The sequence below is a fragment of the Ruditapes philippinarum genome, unplaced genomic scaffold (assembly GCF_026571515.1).
Source record: "Ruditapes philippinarum isolate M1 unplaced genomic scaffold, ASM2657151v2 ctg3306_1_1_1_1, whole genome shotgun sequence".
Classification (NCBI taxonomy): domain Eukaryota; kingdom Metazoa; phylum Mollusca; class Bivalvia; order Venerida; family Veneridae; genus Ruditapes; species Ruditapes philippinarum.
This window is the reverse complement of record NW_026860002.1, coordinates 17,212-40,943: the sequence shown is the minus strand read 5'-3', so window position 1 is coordinate 40,943 and position 23,732 is coordinate 17,212. Positions and strand designations below refer to the sequence as shown.

The window sequence follows — 23,732 nt, the reverse complement described above, 5'->3', positions numbered from 1 at the left end:
ATTCCTCTATTGTAGAGTAATTTTTCTGATGTTTGTTAAACTTCTTAGAAAAGAAAACAAACCAGATGGTCAAATGAGTGTTGTCTTCTTGAATTAACACAGCACCAGCACCAATATCACAAGCATACACAGCTAATTTGAAACATTTATCAAAGTCTAGAGCTGAGACAATTGTAGAGTTCTTCATTATGTCTTTTAATTGCTCAAATGCAGTCTGATGCTCATTGTTCCAAACAAATTGATCACTTTTCTTAAGCAAATTTGTCAATGGCTCAGCAATAACAGAAAAGTTTTTGCAAAACTTTCGGTAATAACTAGCCATACCAAGAAATCATCTTTAAATGTAGGTAAAGGAAAATCATTAATAGCTTGTACTTTAGCACCAACTGGTTTAACATGACCCTATCGCACCTTCTATCCTAAAAATGTCAATGTAGCGTGGCAAAATTCACTTTTCTCGAGGTTGATGTCAGTTTGGCGTTGCTAAATCGCTCAGGGAATGCTCTGATGATCTGAAGATGTTCTTCGAATGTACCTTCAGAATTTATGATGACATCGTCAATGTACCCGTCGCATCCATCAATACCATCGATAACGGAATTGCATAGCTGTTGAAACGTAGCTGGTGAATTCTTCATGCCGAAAGGCATAACTTTATACTTGTAAAGCCCATTTGGAGTCACAAATGCTTATATTCATTTCACATTCTCAGTCAAGCAAACTTGCAAAAAGCCTTTAAGTAAATCAAATTTTGTCATTTATTTTGCTTTTCCAAATATATCTATGCAATCATCCCCCCTTGGGTATTGGATAAGTATCGTAGTACCCACTTTTTTTTTTTGCTTTTGGGTTTCTAAAAATTCCCGTCCCAAATCCTATATGAGTTCCCTTCCCTTTGGGGCACAAAAGGGCAGGGTGAACTATATTTTGTTTTTTTGGTTTCTAAAAAAGTCATTTTCTGGGAAATTTGTTTGAATTCATTTTTTAAAAACTTTTTTTTGGATTTGGATTTTCCTGTAAATATTTTGTTTTCCCTTTGACGTTTTTTCCCCTTTCTAACAAAAACGCCCAGGGGTATATTTTCCCAGTTCGTGTGGGAATATCTGGGAACTATGGTGGCTGATTTGTATAATTCGTGTTTTCGCCTGGCGACCCCGTCAAGCAAAAAGTAAAAAATTAACAAGTTAAAATGGCCACCATAGGAAACAAATGTTTGAACTCATACACCAGCTTGTTCAGATGTTTCTCCTGTGACGGCTCAAGGTGAACAAATTTCTTGTCTATATTCTTTAGAATGTCAGAATTTTCAAGTTTTGGTAGACAACGATCAGTTTTTTTCACATTCATTCATGTCACTAACGTTTTGTTCATTTGAGACAGGGTGAGTTACTGAAACCGGCTTAACAATACTGTCAGAATATCTATCAATATATCTCTGAAGCATATTGATATGACACATTTGTTTTTCTTTTCGCCTCCCAGGTGTTAAAATAAATAATTAAGATCACTTACTTTCTTATCAACAATGTAAGGACCAAAATATCTAGCATGTAACGGATTACCAGGAATAGGCAAAAGAGCCAGAACTTTATCACCAGGCTGAAACGACCTTACTTTAGTATTCTCGTCATATCTCAGTTTCATTTTAGTTTGAGTTGCTCAGAGATTTTGTTTTGCAACCTCACAAATCCTTAGATAATCTTTCTCTAAAGTCTGAAACATACTTCAGTACATTTACAGGTGAATTATCGTCAGACAAGAATTTCTCTTTTAACATTTTCAAAGGTCCGCGAACTGTGTGTCCATACACGAGTTCAAATGGACTGAAACCTAAAAATACGTGTACGTACAGACTCTCTTGCAGCAAAAAGGAACAACCTTCATCCCAATTCCTTTCAGTGTCAAAACAATATGTTCTAATGATATTTTTCAGAGTTTCATGGAATCGTTCAAGAGCACCTTGGCCCCCAGGATAAGCCGGTGATCTATATTTTTATTACTAACTCATGCATGACCCGTTGGAATATAATTATGAGACATGAAATTCGAACCCTGGTCTAAATGTACATATTTTGAAAGATACAAAAGTGAAAAACTTAAAGTGACATTATACTCATAATTTCGTCGTCAAGTTGAGCTTAATAAACTTTATATTTCCAAAGATTGACTGTCAAAATGGTGATTGACAAACAGTTGATATTGGAAAATGTTATGGGTAAACATTCATCAAAGTGCACACCGCGGTTACTTCCCTTAATGGCTTAAGGCTTACATCATGTAAGGGCCTATCACTGTAACAGATGTCATAAAGCCAGCTCTTCTTACTTCAGATATTGTTTCGTGAATAGTTGAAGACTTAATCTTAAACTTAACACTTTGAAAGTTATTATAGTAAAGTAAATCAGCATTGATCGTGGTAGAGCATTTCCTTTTATTTTATCGAATGCATGTATGTTACAACTTACTGTGCATGTATTTGTATACGATTTAAATCAACAGAAATGTCCCCAAAATAAGATACAAAATATCAAGGGAGATAATCACTGTCAAATCTTTAGCCTATTCAAATTAACACAACATAAAGGGAGGTCAAAAAACTATGTAATGAAAGAATATAACAGGATGTCAAATTTCATCTCATTACAGAGACATAGACATAGATTGGCGAGTTCCTAGCCAGTTAAATATCACACGTGCCTGCTAAACTTAAAACTTGTAGCAAGTAAAACTTAACCAGATATCAAAATCAGTAAAGTAATACATTTTCTGAAAGCTTATATATTTGTCTATGGTTGCAGGTAAAAATATTTACAGTTCCCATTTAAATAAATGATACATCAATTTTTAAAAGAGAACTACTTAATAATTTTTGTTACAAAACTATTCATATGACGAAAAAACAGGCTAAGTGGGTATGTTCTGCTATGTTTTTCTAAGTGAAAGGCATGGAAAGTTACCAATATTTTAACATGCAGCAATAAATAAAAGATTTACCTTTCAAATGGTATATAATATTAAAGGCTCAAATGAACATCCATTAAGTTTTATTTGCTACAAAATGCCTAATTTTTCACTTTTTGATAGGCATTAGTGATATTTCAAATGAGTATATAGGAGCTGCTTATCTCTGTTATCTATGTTTCTGCTCATTCTGTTAAAAACCTTTTTACGGCGTGGTTCGTTGCTATGCAAAATAGACCGGATGAAATATTTTCAGGCGCATGCGTGTCTAGGGCAGAAAAAATACATTGTTTAATAGTTTTTCATATTTTTTTAGCCACACAAAAAAAAGACAACATTCACGCACGGTACCGTACAATATCGAATTTTAGCGTAGATGTTGCATTACTGTAGCAACATCACAATATGGCGACGTTGGTACACAAATGAGACGGTGAAATGAAACTAAGGTGGTTTACTTTCTTCTAAGTTGATAGTCTGGCACTTTTTGTGCTGTTAATTCCTTACAATTGTATTGTTGAATAAATTCTTAGTTTAAATTGTTTGCATTTTCACATTTACATCGCAATCCACGTTTCACCACAGAAAGGTCTCCTTTTGGTTTTGACGTTGAAGCGAGATTCTGCCCCAGAACGAAAATATCTCAGAATCAAGCTTTGGCACGTTTAAAGTTATAGGTAAATTCTTACGGATATTTACAGACATTTCGTGTGGATCTGTGAGTTATTCAATGTTCAATGTAATTATCTTTAGGCTCCGCACAGGTCATAACAGGCTGAACGCACATATGTACAAAATAAAACTAGCTGCCTCTCCCAAGTGCTCCTGTGGCCGTGACAACCAAACAGCTGAACATCTCCTACAACGATGTCCTCTCCTGTTTCATCTTTATTTCCAACTAAGTCATTACCTAGCAACAAATGGACACCTTTTAACGGTAACGACGACTTTACACCTACAGATACCGGTCCAGTAAGTAAATATGATGTTAAATAGATATTATGGAGAGGAACACTTACAAAACCATACTCAACATCCTGAATAAGAACACTATCACCAGAAGAAGACTTCTCACAAAAAGGGATTTAGGGACAAAGGATTGTTTATGACTTAAAGAATAGTCATCAGCCAAACGAGCAGCTTCTTCTCAAGTTTCAACTTGTTTCTCATCTATAAAGGCCTTGACATCAATGTTTTGGAACTCTGTTTTAACTTTTCTTGACAAACACCAGTGATCAAATAATTGTTCTTTAATTCTCGCGATATTAACATGAGTTTGGCCACTCACTTATTTACAGTTCCTAAACTTATGTCTGTATGCCTTAGGGACCAATTTATAGCCTTTCAGAATAACCTCTTTGACAGCATCATAATTTGCACACTGCTCAATGCTTAACTGAGTGTAAATTTCACGGATTTTCCTTATTAAGACACTCTGTAATAATAAAGTCCAGTGCTCTGTTGGCCATTTTAAATTGTCTGCCACTTTTTCAAATGTAAGAAAGTTTATCAACATCATTCTTGTCGAAAGAAGGTACAAGTTTAATAAAAATCTAGCTACATCAAAAGGATTGTTGGCGATTATATGTGCCTGATTTACATTTTAATTAGCCTCTTATTTTTTGTTGTTTGTAATTGAAATTGTCTTTTGCAATTTTCCTCAAGCTCAAGCTCTTTTAAAATTCTTTCTTGTTCGATTAAAAATCGTTCTTGTTCTTTTTCTCTCTTACGTTCTCTCAATTTGATTTCTTGCTCAACTTTGATTTTTTCTAGCTGTAACTGTAATTGTACAAACTCTATTTTTTCCTGCCTTATTAAAGAAAGAAAACCATCTAAAACATTTTTTTTCTTCTACCAAAAAAATAATCAATATATTTAAAACTTTTCACATAGAAGACTTAATTTCTTCAACATTAAAATGTTTTGCAATGTTCATAGTACTTCCAACACAGTATAACAGAATCCAAACTAATATATTCCAATGTTAGCTTCACGATTTCATAAGTAAAATAGCACACAATCAGTATATCAACATCACACAATATCACAAATTAGCACACACCTCGAAGTACAAACATTCATCATATATATATTATTAATGAACAATCTAGAATACTTAACAACTTAGAAAAAGAATATTCCAGAATATTCCAGAATGAACATGAAAAGAGCCGTCTTAAAAGGAGATGAATTAACATGAAAAATTACATAAACATCAAATAAACAAAATTATTACAAATGATAGCGGCATGAATAGGTATCGAACCCATGACGTTGTGATTATCAGTCCTGCGCTTTTCATACTGAGCTATTCAGGAAAGAGAGTGAAAACTCATTTAACATAAAGCCTATTTACGTACATAACATACAGAACTAATTCATATATGATCACCAAGCTTTGTTTGTACCATTTTTGGGTAGTCTTTCATCAAATTTGCTCAAATTATTTTGAACAGCCACTTGTAGGGGCCTCTAGAGCTAAAAATAAAAAACTTTTAATATTATCTTGTACTGAAGTAAATGAAGTAAATGACTTTATGCGAAGTTAAAATATGTTTATTTTATATTTACAAAGATACTCTGTAGCAAATTATAAATATTTTCAAATATGAAATTGACCATATTATATATTAATGAAAGGAAAACAACTTATGTTGGAATGTAAAGCATTTTGTTCTAAAAACAATATTCAATAGTTGTGAGAAATGACCTGTTTGCTAATGAAATTATTTGAGATCATGACCACTGGCAAGAGATATGATATATACGAAGTAACTTTATAACACTTTATAAGGACATAATTATTAAAACACCCTTTTACTGTAAATTCTTTATAATGATGAATTTAAATCATAAATGTTTTCAGAAATAGATAATACTTAATAAAGCTATCTTGTACAGTTAATGCTTAATTTTTGTCAAGTAACAATACTTTTTCATTGAATCAATTATTACACTATGTGTTTTGTATCTTAACAGTAAACATATCTGCACATTGTTTTTCATTTGAAATGCTACCCCAAAACAAACTACACATGCACTATGGCAAAGTTCAATTTTGTAGTTAAAGATATATTTCTGATTTTTGTTTTCACAAATTCAGGCATAAAATCATCAAATAACTCTTAGCTCTAGAATATGGATGATACCCATTGCATTACAAACTTTCTGCAGGGTTGTAGATTATTTTCCTCAGGAAATAAAATTAGGCCTAAAAAAAGATTACATTTGTTTCCTGTACCTTACTAACACAGATGAGTTTGTATGCTGATTTTTTTATTGATCCTTTGTGGCGCCTTTAAAATGGCGACATATAGGGGTTTCTTTTGTCGACAGTGTCGGTGTCGTTGTCGGTGTCGGCTGTGGCGTTCCCTAAGGCTTGTCCAGAGCATAACTTAATCACTTGAAGTCCGATTGACTCCAAACTTGGCATGCATGCTTCTTTTAATGACCCAAAGTGTCGTGCACAAGAATAATTATCATTCGCTCCTAAATGCTTTAGAAATTGCCCTTTGTTACTTTTCATAATTTATTTTTGTCGGGCCATTATTCCTAAAGTATGAAAGCAATGAACTTGAAACTCCATATGTTGATAAATCTTATTAGGAAAAAATGCAGTGCACAAAATTCGTATATGTGCACTTCTTATTTCTTGAGAAATTGCCCTTTGTTAATTTTCATTCTTTATTTTTGTTTGGTCCATTTCTCCTAACGGGCTTGAAACTTCATAGATTGAAATATCTCATTATTAAGAAGAGCACTGCACATGAAACAACACTTTGCACTTCTTATTTTTGAGTTATTGCCCGTTGTTTATTTTCATACTTAATCTTTATCCAGGCCATTTCTCCTAAACTATGAAAGCTATGGACTTGAATCTTCAAAGAATGATTGATGTGATAAATAAGAAGTGCAGTGATCAAGAACCAGCACTTTGCACTTCTTATTTTTTTGAGTTATTGCCCTTTGTAAATTTTCTTACTTTATTTTATTCCAGGCCATTTCTCATAAACTATAAAAGTTATGGACTTGAAACTTCATAGGATGATAGATCTTCTTGAGGAGAAGTGCAGTACACAAAAAATGGTACTCTGCACTTCTTATTTTTTGAGTTATTGCCCTTTGTTGATTATTATAATTTATTTTTGTCTGGGCCAATTCTCCTACACAATAAAAGGTATTCAAGCTACATCAATCTTGATGTAACATTGTAACAATCAGTTCAAATGCCAATAAAAATCAAGGTATATGTACATTATAAGAAGATTATGCCTAAAAGTCTGCTATGCTGTTCAAAAGGTGACATATACTACTAGCGGAGTTTTAGTGTTAAAAATTGTTGTGATTGTTCAATCTTATGTTGCATTGGATTCAAACTCGAGAAAGCACAGTTCAATAAATTTTGGGACACACTGTTCAACCTGATGTTTCATATGCAAAATTGAATTTTGGTATCAGTTGAGCTGTTATTGAATTTTGATCAACTGGCCTACTTTTGATATTTTTTATATCGCTTCACCTACTTTTTTATGTACAGACTTGGAATTTGGACCAGGGTGTAATTTGTGTAATTTTTGATGTTGAATTGAATTTTGATATCAGCTGACCTACTTTGGATATTATTGACACCATTTGACCTTCTTTCTCTTGTGTTTGAGAAACAGATTTTAACCAGATTCTGACCAGGCTTTAATTTTTTATTTTTAATCGAATTTTGATTTCAACTCACCTACGTTTGATAATTTAGATACCGCTTTACAGACTTTATTTATTTTTGATAAACAGACATTAATTTTGAAACAAGTGTCTAATTTCTTATGTTGAATCAAATTTTGATGTAAACTGATCTACTTTGATATGTTTGATATAATTTAACCTACTTTCTTGTTTTTTTTGACAAACAGACTTGACATTTGGGCTCAGGGTGTAATTTTTAATGTGAAATTGAATTTTTATATGAATTGGCCTTCTTTTGATATTATATACATCATATGAACTACTTTATTGTGTTTGACATACAAAATTTAAATTTGGAAAACTTGATTGCTTTTTATATTTTTGATATTGCTTAATCAACATTTTCTTGACATACAGACTTGAAATTTGGACCATAGGTGTAATTTCTGATGCCAACATGAATTTTGATATATGTTTTTACCTACTTTTGATATCATTTGACATACTTTCTTGCTTTTTGACATACATACTTGAAATTTGGACTAGGGGTGTAATTTATGATACCAAATTAAGTTTTGATATCAGCTGACCTACTTCTGATACGTTTGATACCATATGACCTATTTTCTTGTGTTATGATCTACAGACTCAAAATTTGGATCAGGGGTGTAATTTCTGATGCTGAATTGAATTTTAATAGAAGTTGACCTACTTCTAATATTTTTGTTATCATTTGACCTACTTTCTTCCTTTTTGACATACAGACATGAATTTTAGACCAATGGTGTAATGTCTGATGCTGAATTGAATTTTGATATCAACTGACCTGCTTTTGTTAGCTCATCTATCACAAAGTGACAAGGTGAGCTTTTGTGATTGCTTTTGGTCCGGCGGCCGTCTGTCGTCCGTCCGTCATCTGTAAACATTTACTTTAAACGACATCTTCTCATAAACTGCTGAGCCAATTTCATCCAAACTTCACAGGAATGTTCCTTTGGTGGTCACCTTCAAAATTGTATAAAGAATTTTTTTTCCATGTAGAACTCTGGTTGCAATGGCATCCAAATAAAACACTTAAAACTTCTTCTTTTTAACAGTCGAAAGAGCAAGAGCTTAGATATTTGGCATGAAACATCTTCTAGTAAGGGTCTACATAGTCTGTTCAAATAAAAGCCCTTGGGTCAAAATTTGTCCGCCCCAGGGGGTCATTATTTTCCCATGTATATATATAGTATATATAAAGTAAAAAGAATTAAAACAATCTTCTTTTAAAAAGCACAAAGAGCTAGAGCTAAGATATTAAGCATGAAACGATCTTCTTATGTGTGTTTACCAAGTTTGTTGAAATAAAAAATCTGGGGTCAAAATTGGTTTCGCCCAAGGGGTATTAATTTTCCTAATATACATATAGTAAAATCTTCAAAAATCCTCTTTAAAAAACCTTAGAGCTAGAGCTTAGATATTAATCCGGACACATCTTCTAATGGGTGTCTACCAAGCTTGTTCGAATAAAAGCCATAGGTATAAAATGCCCCGCCACAGGGGGTCATTGATTTTTCTTAAATGTTTATAGTAAAAACTTAAAAAAATCTTCTTTTAAAAAACTCAAAGAGCTAGAGCTTAGATATACAATATTGCTCGGATGAGTTCAATGGGTCAGGTGAGCGATCTAGGGTCATCTTGCCCCTCTTGTTTTGTTGTTATTGTTTGATACTTATTGAATGGACTGACTTTTTTATTATAATACAATATTTTTAGGATAAGAACTTTATGTATATGAAACTTAAATTGACTTTGCCTCTTTTATGACCTTGAAGGTTTAATTTGCATTTAATTATTTGTTTGCTGTTTTAATGCTCCCTGAAGGGTGAGCATATAGTCGCCGCTTTGTCCGTCTGTCCGGGCGAACATCCAATGGTCTATGTGTTTCATTCCGTCCATAATTTTAGTTAAAAAAGAAGGAAATCCCATAAAGGTCTATGCGGTATTTTTACTGGTTTATGGGGGGAAATGCCACATAAAGATCAAAGAAAAAGCAGATAAACCCAAATTGTTCGCACGACCGTCTTTCCGTCCGTCCGTCTGTCTGTCAGTCCGACCGCTATTCGTCTCCGGGACATAACTGTGAACCAACAAGAGGTATCAACATGAAACTTTGTAGGTAGATAGATCGCATTGAGTTGATATGTAGTGCACAAGAATCGTAACTCTGATTTGCCCAATTTTGGAATTATTGTTCTTTGTTTAGTTTTACACTTCAAATGAACTTTGTCCGGGACTTTTATACCTAAGTAATGAGGAATGTTTGTATAAAGACTAACAATACCAAATGAAACCATTTGTGCATATTCAGGTACTGTTCTTGGTATAATTCTTGGGAAATCTATGTCATCTTTAACAAATCTATTTAGTTTATATAAGAAAGGCTTTAGTAATATATCAAAAAGACAATTTAGATGACTAGTTTCACACTGAGGTCAAGCAACATTAGGCCGTAGCTGTAAATCTGCTGGGTTTTGAATTTCAATATATTCAGTATTATGTTCATTACATACTTTTTAAATATTATCACTCTTATAACTTTTAGGTAGACGATAAAACGTACTAGTTCTGATATCAAAGTCTAGCAAGTATTCGTTCTTTTGAAATGTTAAATTACTATTGAGGTTTATTACAGTTGTAAATTTGTAAGAGTCATTGTTGTTGTTGTGACTGGTGCTCAGGCTTTTGTGAGCAGCAAATTGGAAGTATAATTGTTATTGTCACTATTGTTGTTATTTCTGGTGTTCTGGTGGTAATAAAAGCAGTATTAAATCTATCATATATTGTTAATGTCACTGGTGTCTTGTAGCTAATGCTCTTGTGTTTGAGAAGTGGCAACAAATAAGTGGTTATTTTTATGTCCCAGTTGTTGTTACAGCTGATGCTGAAGTGGTTGTGGAAGCAACAACAAATAAGAAAATTATTGTTCATGTGGCAATTGCTGCTGTTATAGCTGATGCTCTGATGATTGTAGAAACATCAAAAATTGCGTGGTATAATTGTTAACCCTTTCCCTCATACTTACGCGAAACAACGCACTTTCATATTGCATACATTGCATATATAATAACCAGTGTGAGGAAAATAGTATAAAATATAAAGTTAGATTCATTTTAAAGACAATCTCAAAATCATAAACACATACTATATACATGTATAGTCATTTTATTCATATTGTAACAATTATTTAAGTCTGCAAAAGTAGATTTTATGATCTTCTATGTGTCAGATATACATACCGGTATCCTCATTCTGAGATGCATACCTTTACACACAAATTTGACTGATTATTATCTAGCATTTATTTTATATAATATTTTTTTTCTTTCAGAATGTCTGGATGGGTTTCACGGATCTGACTGTACTAAGGACTGCGGGTACTGTTTATCAAGTCAGCCATGTGACAAGAAAACAGGCCAATGTAAGGAGGGGTGTGATAAAGGATATACTGGCAGTGAATGTATTATAGGTAAAGTAAAGGAGTAAGACTAAAAAAGCCTTTGAGCACCAGACTAAAAACAAGTATATACAGGACTAGGCGCTTGAATGATTAACTACTTATATCTCAGATTTTACCTGCCGAAATGAAATTTTAGAGGTCTTTTCATCTATTTACACTGATTTATTTAAGATTATGAAAAAAATAAAAATCTGCGAAAAAATTATGAGCCGCGTCACCACAAAAACAACGTAATGCCTTTGCGACCAGCATGGATCCAGACCAGCCTGCGCATCCGTGCAGTCTGATCAGGATCCATGCTGTTCGCTATCAGTTTCTTTACTTGTTATAGGGTTTGTAAGAGAACAGCATGGATCCTGATCAGAGTGCGCGGATGCGCAGGCTGGTCTGGATCCATGCTGGTCGCAAACCCATTATGTTGGTTTTGTCATGACGCGGCTCATATATTTCTACTTTGTTATCATGATTTCTGTGTCTAGAGGTACTGCTCCATCACTGAAGTGAGTTAAATCTAAAACAAAAATGCTTAGTTGTTTGCAGAGCTGACATATCTATTCCACCATTATTGAGTCACGCCAGACTGTATGTATATGCTGGATAACCTGATTTGTTAATGTAGACTGTTTAATATTTGTATTTTTGAAACTGGTGTATACTTTAAAATAATAATTTATTGCTCGAAATTATGAGTAGGAAGAATGCCCATTACACCTATTCTACTGAGCTAACCCTTTCTCTGCCAGAACTGTATTTATATGTATATTAAAGTATATTTTCATGGGATTTTAGGAATTAACTGGAACAGATATGTGCTTTTTAGCTCACCAGAGCCGAATGTTCAGGGTGAGCGATTAGTATCAAAGGGACATACTCCGTCGTCCGTCGCCATGTGTCAACAATCGTCTTTTTCCCTGAAACTGCAGAGCAGATTTAACTCAAATTTGGTCTGTACCCTCCTTGTGACAGTCATACTTAAATGTCCTCATGTCATTTCAATTGGCCCCTTTAATGGTCAACAGAGCTAAAATAGATAAAACATTTAACATCTTCTACAACATAACTGATCGATTGATTATCACCAAACTTTGACTGTAACATTTTTGGGTAGTCTTTTATCAAGTTTGCTCATATTAATTGGATTGGCCTCTTTTAGGGCTTGCTAAAGCTAAAAGTATAAATATTAAAACATCTCATTTTAAAAAACTAATTGATAGATGATCACCAAACTTTGTCTGTATAACTAATTGATGGATGATCAACAAATTTTGTCTGTAGCATTTTTGGGTAGTCTTTTGTCACGTTTTCTCATATTAATTTGAGTGGTCACTTTAAGGGGCCGCTAAAACTAAAAAGAGAAAAACCTTTAAGGGGCCGCTAAAGCTATATATAGAATACGTTTTAACGTAGACCGCTAAAGAACTAATTGATGGATGATCACCAAATTTTGTCTGTAGCATTCATAGGTAGTCTTTTATCACGTTTGCTCATATTAATTTGAGTGGTCACTTTAAGGGGCCGCTAAAACTAAAAAGAGAAAAACCTTTGAACATAATTTCCTTTTGAAATAATTGATGGATGATCACCAAACTTTGTCTGTAAAATTTTTGGGTAGTCGTTTATCACGTTTGCTCATATTAATTTGATTGTCCCACTTCAGGGGCTGCTTCAACTATAAATATAAATACTTTTAAACGTCTCCTTATACAGAAATAATGGATGGATGATCATCAAATTTTGAGCATCATCTCCTACTGAAATAATTAATCATCTTTTACAGAACAAGTTGATTGATGATCACAAAATTTTGTCTGTAGCATTTTGGGTAGTCTCTTATTAAGTTTGCTCATATTATTTGATTGGCCCCTTTTATATGACAAAAATAGAATAAAAAACTCCCACAAAACAGAGTCTATATCTAATCCCAATAACAGGTATACCCCTCTTATATGGTTCTGACATACTTTATTTATACTTTTACAGGTGTATTTACCTTATTCTATTGACAGATATCTATTCTATTGTATATAAATGAAAGTCTGGATGAAAGATAGATATAGATACTTGTACATTCAAATATCTCTTTATTTGTATAAAGATATACAGTACATCACGGTCAAGTACGCTTGGTTCGTTTTTGACCCATTCGTTTTGCCCATTCATTCGGTTAAACACCCGCAGACATGTATTTACACAATTATAGCATATTTTATGTCTAAAGTACACGTAGTAGATTTTGTACTGGTTTACCAAACATTTGGCTATACTGCGAATAATTAATAATTGCGATGGACCATTTGATCAGATAAAGATTTTGTATTCTGCTTTTTAAGGTGAAACCTGTTAATATTTTATATAACGTTGTTAATATCTTTATCGTATTGATATTTTAAATTGATATTATAAAAAGAGAAATTGTATAATACATGTTTAATAAATGAAGAATCGAATGTGCTACCTGTCTTATCCAAAGCTCACTAAGCTACCGTTTCAGACATTATTGTTATTAAACGATAAGATATTAATAAGCGTATACTTTATTTTGTCAACAGTTTGAGTTATCATTTGAAGCTAATCATATTTGTCATATGTTGCGGTTCAGATCGGAATATCCGTATACAGGGGACCCACCTACTGGCATGTTCCCGAAGGACGGATATTCTAATCCGACCCACAATCATATGTCATAAATTTTGTCTTGCATATTCTACCATATGTTAAATTCTTGACTTTAATAAAAACATTTTCCATAGAAATTTGAATCATTACACCCTTAACTATGTTCGTGCCGCAGCGTGTGAAATTACAACTTCAATCACAAAAGCGAAATAACGTCATCGTAAGCATGCCATTGTATAGCATGCCACGCATCTGGCACCCCTATGGCAGATAATTTTTCTGGCATGAGTAATATTAATGGAAACACCAGTCTGATCTGCAAGAAATACTCTGTCAAATCAATGTAATAGTTAATGCTTATAAATGAAAGTCTGGATTTCTTTTAAGTGATATAAAACCCATTTTACTCAAAGTATATCACTTCTAAATTGTCAAATTTAACGGGTCCACACAAAATGAAATGAGTAAATAATTAAGAGACAATTGTTCTGTTTAGTGGATGTGTGTAAAACACTTGAAGTTTTGTCTTATATAGAAATTAAAGGGGAAAAAATGAACTGAAATAATTTTGTCTAATTTTATAATAATAATTTTTGTTAAACTCGTTAATAGAAAATGCCAGTTTGGCCACAAGTGGCTCCGAGTACATGACATCTTAATTTGTTAAAAGAAGCGGGTAATAGATGATAGTAAGATAAAATTAAATATTTTTTTTTAATTCTGACTCAATGGGCTAATTCCAGTAAAAGTAAAATTGCAGCTACGTGTTGAATGACCCCCATAAAACATAATTCAGTAAAGTATCGCTATTAGGACCACTTTAGGGGCCTGGTAAAAGTGGCCTTACTATCGAGTCGTCTTAATTTGGAGACCCATGCTAATTTTAGTATAGCTTATCATTAGCGATTGAGATCGTTGAAACCTAACTGTTTGAATAACATAAACCATTAAAGCTGCACGCCTCCAGATTCATGTTAATTTTTTGGAAATGCATTTTATAGTAAAATATTGTGAGGTGAACAAATTTTAAGTAATTTACATACAGCAATCGGCACTTACAATCCAAGAAAATTACCAAAAAGTGCTTAACATATGCAACAACAGCCCTTACTGCGTTAGTAACGCCACAATAATATGTAAAACATATATCAGATATTGAATGTTTTTACTTTTCTTTCAATTTTAGTACGTATTTCTCAATTTTGATTTTCTTGAAATATTTTTGCTCATCTGGAGGGGTGCAGCTTTAAGCCTGATTTTTATTTAACAAAAAGATGATTTATTTATTGAAATTATCACATTTATGCATCGTATTATACATCTAAATAAGCATATATTTTTTCGAAAATACATTATAATTTTTCGACAATTTTCACAAGATAATTTTATTTTAATCATTGTTTGTTCAGTTGTCGAATTTTTGCACTGGTGATCTCTTGTATAATCATAATGTCTCCCAAAAGTTTTGGGAGACATTTTTTTTTTGCCTCCGCCGTCTGTCTGACCGTCCGTCTGTCTGTCTGTCCGTCCGTACAAAGCCAGACGTACTTGTGTGACTAAAAGAACAATGCGTAATACTAAATTCTCTTTGATCCTATTCATTCCGTTTTTACTTGTGTTTCTTTTTTAAGCCTATTGTGACTAAAATGGCTAAAAAGATCAAAGGAAAAGTCACCTAAGTACAATGTCGTAAGTACGTCTGTCCGCTTTTCTTGTCCAAGACATAACTTTGAAACAACAAGAGATATCAACATGAACTTTGTAGGTAGATAGATCTCATTGTGAAAAATTGCAGTTCAAAAGAACCAAAACTCTGTCTTGCTTAATTTTGGAGTTAATGTCTTTTGTTTATTTTGACACTTTGAACATTGTCCGGGACAGAACTCTTACATTATAAGAGATATTAACGTGAAACTGTGTAGATAGATAGATCTCATTGTGTAAAAGTGCAGTGTAAAAAACCATAACTCTGTCATGCCTAATATGGAGTTATTGCCCTTTTTTCGTTTTTAAACTTTGTACACTGTCCAAGACCTAGCTCTAAAACTATAAGAGATATCAGCATGAAACGATCTCATTTGGTAAAAGTACAGTGAGAAAAGGATCATAACTGTGCCTCGCCTAGTTTTAGAGTAATGGCTCTCTATTCATTTTTACATTTTGAACTTATATAATACATTGTATGTATTACAAAAGAACAATAACTCTGCCCTGTCTTATTTTGGAGTAATTGCCCTTTGTTCATTTTTTGACTTTGAACTATGTCCAAGACATAATTTTCATGCAAATTAGAACAAAAGCATGGAGCGTGCTGCGTTAGGAAAATGCTGTCATAGATATGCAGTATTTAAATTGTATGTTTATATCGTGTCTTGGAAATAAGACGATTCTTGAATGTGTTCAAAATGTGATATCTCATTTTTTTATTTATTTCTGCGAACATAAATGTTGGCATTTCTGTGCACATTCATTACCTGGGTATTAAATGATAGCCTAGCGACTTTCCCATTTTTGATTCTTTTCGGGCGGTCTCAACCGCGGTAACTGATAGTGCACCGGCGTCACATGATTGAAATTCTGTTGTTATTATTATGATTAGTATGATGCACCATGTGTTTCCAGGTACACGGTAATAAATCTTAGTACGAAACAAACGAAAGATCGATTTGTCGAACATATGAATATATAAATAAATAAATAATAATAAAAAGAAATATAATTTATATAATATTTGTAGATGCTGGATTTGCAACTTATGAGAGACTATACAAGTGCGCTTACTATCTATAACTTCATTCTGGGACTTAAAATGTGCATCTTTCTGTACTAGCTTCATTAGAAGAAAGTTATCAATAGAAGATAAAATGAAAACAAGCTTAAAAACTGGCAGTTACGGTGGGAAGATTAATTTAATAATTTCAATGTTTATTTTTGAACGTCTTTGTACGTATATGGAAATTATGTTTATGGAACTGTTCGGTTTTCAAATGAAACCGTGTTTCATTAGGTTATGTTGGCAATTCTGTAACAACTTTTATGTTGAGAACCTTATCTCGTACATGCAGGTGATGTGTTGTAGATTCTTTGCTTGATCTTGTATATCAACACTTAATGTCATCTACCGCAAATGTTTGAGGGAGAGAACCACCCAGAATGATATATATATATATATGTTTTTAACTAGTGTGCCAAGACAGACCTATCAAAACTTAAAAAGGAAAACTTTTTTTCTTTACGATTTGTTTGAACGTTTATTTGTGGTCGAGCGTTGCCCATAATTGGCGGTGGCTCTTGTTAGAAATGTCATGGTACTAAAACTACCCGGTTAATTACACAATGTAAGCTAGCTGAAAATACAACCAGTAACATATTCATCTGTTTGACACTTATCACTTTCCCAATCTACATAATCAAAGGAAATGTATAGTACCATTTATGTAATATAACGTAAAACACGGATAATAAAACAAAACATCCTGTTGTTTTAATTAAATTCTCAAAATACCTTAACCAGAAGGCTTTTACATACACTTTTGGATTATTGAATTGGCTAGTCTTGCATATTTCCTAACATCTCCTATAAATATTAGGTTACGATTTACGTACTAACCACTTAAAGTTATGCCAAAATTACTGTTTTCTTGGTGATATAACTTGTAATCATGTTAATTAAAGTGTTTCGGAATAAGAATAGAAAGAGAATATTTTCTAAAGAATTCACATTCTTGGCATATATATTTGGGAGTTCAGTGCTTTATAAATAACAATAGCAAAACTTCGTACACATTTACAGAAAAAGTTATCCAAGTGACGCTTTTCTGCACATTTAGATGCAAAAGATGGTTAAATTCTCATTTGCTTGTATTCGAAGCTTCTTTTTGTCTTAATCGAATGCATTATTAAATATAAAAGACCCTACCCTAAATGCTCTAATGTTCAAGTTAATTACTTAAATCCACCATTTCATCGGTTATTTATCATCTTATGGTAATTTATTTAGATAATATCAAATGGTTAATAAGGTTATCGAAGAAGCAAGAAAAATGTGTTTTAATTCTGGCTAATGTTGTTGTTGTACTTGGTGCTCTGTTGGCTATAGAAGCAGCATCAAATACGTGGTATATTGTTAATGTCATTGTTGTAGTTGTAGCTGGTGATCCGGTGGTCAAAGAGGCAGCTACAAATCTGTTGTAAATTTGCTAGTCACTGTTGTTGATGTAACTGGTGCTCAGGTTTTGTGTGCAGCAAATTGGTAAAATAATTGTTTTTGTCACTGTTGTTGTTATTTTTGGTGCTCTGATGGTAATAAAAGCAATACCAGTATTAAATCTTTCATATATTGTTAATGTCACTGATGTGTTGTAGCTAATACTCTTGTGTTTAAGAAGTGACAGTTGTTGTTACAGCTGGTGCTAAAGTCGTTGTAGAAACAGCAACAAATCAGGTCGATCAGAAGGTAGCGTGTAACCAACACTGACAAACATTTGACTCTGTCTCAATCCATTGAGAAGTTGCAGTACTTTGAAAATATTTTGGTTGGAAAAGATCAACGCAATATGGTGATTTTCGACAATTTTGAGGTGTCGCATCATTGCATTGATAATTCGAAATGTAGACTGAACATGCCTTTACAAAGGCTTCGATCCAGTGTGGAACATTTGTTCCCAGTTTGATGAATATTGAGGCATTTTTGATAAATTTATAGCAATTTGAACTTGTACCCGGAAGCTTTTCAATGACAAGCCAATTTTTCACAAATTGCTCATGCAGTTATGCGTTAATAAAATTCTAATAACAATGCTGTTGTTGTAATAGCTGGTGCTCTGATGGTCGTAGAAACAGCAAAAATATGTGGTAAAATTGTCAATGTGGCTTTTCTTGTCGTGAAACAGCAACAAATCTGGATAATAATTGTTAATGTACTTTTGTTGTAGCTCATGTTCCTGACGTTGAAGAAGAGTCAACAAATCTATTGTTCATTATACCGGTCCTCATCGTGACGACCGTCATCGTGGTCATCGTGATCATCGTGTTTTGTAAATACAAAAACAGAAGATGTTCCTGCATGTGTAAGTATTCGAACAATTGAACCTTTATCCTGCTCGAAACGAAAGTTATCATTGTTTGCCTCTAGTATGGAGCCAGCCCAATATATGATCTTAAATCTGACATTGATTGTTGTGTGTTTAAGCTGCACTTTCAAAACAAAACGTAAAGCTATTGTCCTGATTCTCTCGACGGCATCAGCGTTGGGTAACATTTTTGTAAAAGTTTATTTTGTCAGGAACTGTTAAAGCTATTTACTCGAAATATAGATTTAACCTCATACTGTGTCATCCGTACCTTTTAAATTGTTTGAGTTAGTCAACAAACTTTACAGGAAATTTATCAGCATGTGCACCTGGCGGTTAGCTTGGGTATTAACCTAGTTTTGTTTGTGTCATTGCCCTTGACTTAGTTAAAATTTGCAATTTTCAACTGATGTTGTGAGTAACCAAAAAATTAGTCTAGAGTCATGAAGGTTAATAAATTTGATGGTCATCATGTGAAGTTGTGCTCCTAGGGGTTTGCTTGTGGATTAATTCAGTATTCGTAAAGTTTTTGCCCTGGAAACTACAACTTGCGTCATGTGTAGCCAATAAGTATTTGACCTTGAGTCATGATAATTTACAGGAATGATGAACACTGAATAGTATGTGCATCTAGTGTTTGCGTGTGGAATTATGCAGTTTTGTCAGAGTATTTGCCAATGACATACTATGAAATTTTGAATTTTCATCTTAATTCATGTGTAGCTCAAAAAAATTTGACCTAGGATCTAGAAAATATGTTGATCAGCATGTGTAGTTGTGTACCCATGGGTTTGCTTCTTTAATCAGAATTTGTAAAGACAATGCCTTGACTTTGGAAAAACTGGTTCAACATTTTTAGTCATATGTACATCTAAACGTGTTTGAGCTGGAATCATTAAACTTAACAGGAATGTTGATCAGCATGTAAAGTTGCACCTTGATTTTTGGATGTGGATTAATTTAGCCTGTAAGAGTTATTGTCCTTTACTTTATATAAATTTTCTATTTTCAACTTGTGTCGTGTGTCGACAAAACGGGTTTGACCTGACGTAAATTTATTGGGGATTTTTTTAAGTAGATTGTTCAAAAAGTATCCAATATATTCATTTTAAACTTGGGTTACTTGTTTACTTTTAAATCTGACATGCAATTGTAGATGCAGATAATCCTAAAGCTTAAGGTTTGCTTAATTGTCTTCCTGCTTTGAGTAACAATAGTACCCTTTTCTCAAGAACCGTGAAAGTTATTCATTTAATTCCTGAAATGTTTGTTAACTATCAAGGACAGGTAGGTCAGCTTAGCATGTTTGCAAAATAATTCCCCCTTTTCTATTTTGCTTTAATGTAACTATCCAGAACTGAGAGTGGGATATGCTGTCCGTTGACAATTCTTTTTATATTAACTTGTCACTAGCTTATATATTGTGTTCTTTAGTGTACAAGAATGAACATCAAACTGGTTCTGAACAAGCACAAGAATTAAATGACCGTGGAATTCATGATGATGAAAGAAGGTAAGTTTTATTTATTTATTGTTGATTCTAAACCTGCTTGCAGTTTTAGACTCTACCTATGTCATCAGGCAGACCAAGATCAGTTCGTACATCACTAAGATAGACGTGTTCATTTAAGATATATCAAGGGTGGAAACAATTAGGATATTTCTAATTCTATTTTTGTATTACCCGTTGGCCTTTAAAGTTGATGGGACTTTGATTTATGCAGAATATGCGTGGACATTTAAATATATATAAATGTTTCAAGTCTGCAGCATAGGAAGGTCACAGGAGCTTAATATAGACTTTGAAAATAACATCTTTTAAAAATGCTCTGCTCAGAAACTACAGTGCCAGAGCTTTGATATTTGGCATGTAGCATCACCTTGTGGTTCTCTTCAAAAGCTATATAAGCATGCCACTGGATAACTTAGTTTACATAGGCTTATATAGAAAAATACATTTAAGTCCACTAGAAAAACCTTTCTAAAAACCCTAAAAATACAATATTTGACATGAAACTTTGTGGGGCCTTCAAAAATGTTGTACAAGTCATGATTCCTGTGTCAACTCTACACGGAAGTCACTTAGTCCTTATTGACTTGTATAGAAGAAGTGTTTTGAAAGACTTTTCTGACACTGCAATGTCTAGAGCTTTGCTATTTGGCATGTAGCTTCATCTTGTTGTCCTTCAAAAATTCAAAAAAGTATATAAATATTGCCTCTGGGATCAAAATTGACACCGCCCCGGGGATGATTTACTTTATAAAAATTTGTTTAGGAAAAAAACATTCTTTTAAGAAATAATTCCCAGGGGCTAGATATTTGGCATATTGCATTGCTAAGTAGGCTGTACGAAAGTAATTTGAGTTAAGCCCCTGGGATCAAAAATGGCCAACCCTTTGGGGTACTTAGTTTACATAGACGTGTATAATAAAAATGTCTTCAAAACCTTTTTATTTTGTACCATGTCAAAACTTAAGGCATTTTGCATGTAGCATTACCTTGTAGCATACATACCATAACCTCCCGGATGTCCGGGATTGTCCCGGAAATAATATATCTGTATCTGGAGTTGTATTCGAGATGATTTATGTCCCGGTAAAATATTTTTTTAAATAATCTACTTTGCATCCAAATTTTTTTATATTTAAATATAATCTTAGTGTCAAGTTATTATTAACTATTCTGGAATGGTAATATCAAAACGATTATCCCCATAAGTAATATACAGTGAATGGTGACACTAATCCTTTAATTGGTATGTCTATATGCCCCTTCCAACTAACAATTATCTGCCAGAATTTAGATCAATTAAAAGATAAATAATTTACACCATGTGACTTCCTGAGCGAAGGTGTAAAAAACTGTTATTTACAACTGGTCAGCATTAATTGAGTCCGCCTGTAGGCAATCTATTTAAGTAAATTTATTAACTAAAACTGTTCAACTGTAAATATAGGCGCTATTAGTATAATATATGTTGTCCATGATTATGTTAAAATATGAATATTTCAAGAGCTAGCGCATAAGGCTTGTATATTTTAAGAGCAACTGATTATTTGTAAACAGTCTCATTAGCAGCCAAAGTATAATATTAATTAGTTCAATACTAAAACAAGAAAATTTAAACACGGCCTACCTGATATATGCAATACTTTGATGAAACAGAAATAAAAAGTATTCAATGTAAATTATATTACCAATTATTTACGCCGATCCATAATTAAGTATAATTTCACAAGTTTAATTAAGAAGTCTTACTTTAAATGCTATATGAAGAAATAAAAACAAAGTTTTGAAAAGCACTTGTTTAAAAAAGACCTTTTTGACGCAGGAAAAACACGAAAAATCAGATGTCAACTTTATTTTTATATCCCCGCACAACAAAGTTGTAAGGTATAGTGTATTGATGTTGACATTTTCACATTTGAAGCATATTATTATGTTCTCATATATTCATCATAAAACTCCCCAAAGTGAAGCTGCATAAATGGGGGTGGTATTCAAGTCATACAGTGGCAGTTTCAGTTTTTGAGTTCAGTAGAGCAAAGGTTAAGGTCACTTTGATCTTTGCCACTAAAATCATGTAGCATACATAACCAAGCAATGCAATGTCTTTTTACCATCAATTTTGCAGAGAGGTTGTCCTCCTTGAGCTCTTAATGACCACAATTGATTCTGACAAGTGGAATGCGGAGGATGGTATTCAGGCCATGACAGTGGTAGTTCTACTTTGGATTTTTTTCCAAAAGACTATCATAATTTCAATAAACAATTAATAAAATTATTCCATATCTTTCACATTTATATTGTATAACAAACATATAAGAGCCACTGCCAAGCTGAGGCCATGCTTGACTTTTCCTTACTTCTAGTAAATCACAATGGAAGAATATCGTTCTAAAGAAAAAAAAATGAATTCAAATTTCATGTATGACACGCACAGTCAAAATAATTCCAATAAATAATCCACGAAAGGGCAACTGATGACTTCCTCCGCCAGTAAAGCTTGAATGTCGCTATATGACATATATCCGTGTGACGTAAAACCCAATTAAACATACAAAAACAAAAATTCAAAGTTGAAGGTAACATTTGTATTAGTCAGTTTTTATACATGTTATTTTGTCTGAGAATAAATCAAATTCTTAAGTAAAAATCTAATTATGAACATTTAGACAAATTTCAAAACATTTACTTTGGTGGTAAAGCCATAAAGGTCAAGGGCAAAAAATGTTGATAAAAATCAGCATGTCAATTTTGTCAGATGTGTTCTTTTGACTGTGTAAATGTGCAAATAACAAGGACAAGACAATTTTAGCTTATTTCAATATTTGAACTTAAAGGCCAAGAAGATCACATCAGAATAATTCAACATGTCGTTTTTATCATATGTGTTCTTTTATCCAAGTATAAATTAAATCTGCCAATAAATAAGAAAGTTATGACAATTCATTGAGCAAATTTCAATAGCTTAAACTTTGACCATAGCAGTCATATTGGAATTACTTAATTTGTTTTGTTACAACTTTACTTTTGCCAAAGCTTAAATCATATCCGTGTATAACTAGGTCACATAGACCAAAATGGAAAAACCTTGTTATCGCTTTTAAGTGGTAAAATATTAAGCCCAAAGATCCAGACATAATGTTTATTGTATGATATCTAGCTCCATACGAATTTGGGAACAGGACCGCATATTGCGACGCATTAATCCAAATTCATACCGGCTTCACATATTGTTTGTCCGACCTCTGAATATTTTTTCATATGATCCGAGTGAGTGGTCTTTAATAATATAATCATAATTTAATATAATGTGCTTGTTAAAATGTAAGTCAAGTTTACGGTTTAAAGGTAAAGGAGTGACATCCGCTATTTACCGCAAGGTTCGACGTAAGTTACC

The 23,732-nt window shown here is 33.0% G+C and overlaps 1 protein-coding gene across 1 annotated transcript in view; it reads left to right on the top strand.

The window, feature by feature from the left end:
• The window catches only part of LOC132758589 (multiple epidermal growth factor-like domains protein 10), a 42,272-nt gene that overhangs the window by 15,195 nt on the left and 3,345 nt on the right, over positions 1-23,732 (top strand). The window contains exons 4-6 of the mRNA XM_060750276.1: positions 11,012-11,149; positions 18,691-18,825; positions 20,263-20,341. Of these exons, the coding sequence (XP_060606259.1) occupies positions 11,012-11,149; positions 18,691-18,825; positions 20,263-20,341 (352 nt within the window). The remainder of the gene's footprint in view (positions 1-11,011; positions 11,150-18,690; positions 18,826-20,262; positions 20,342-23,732) is intronic.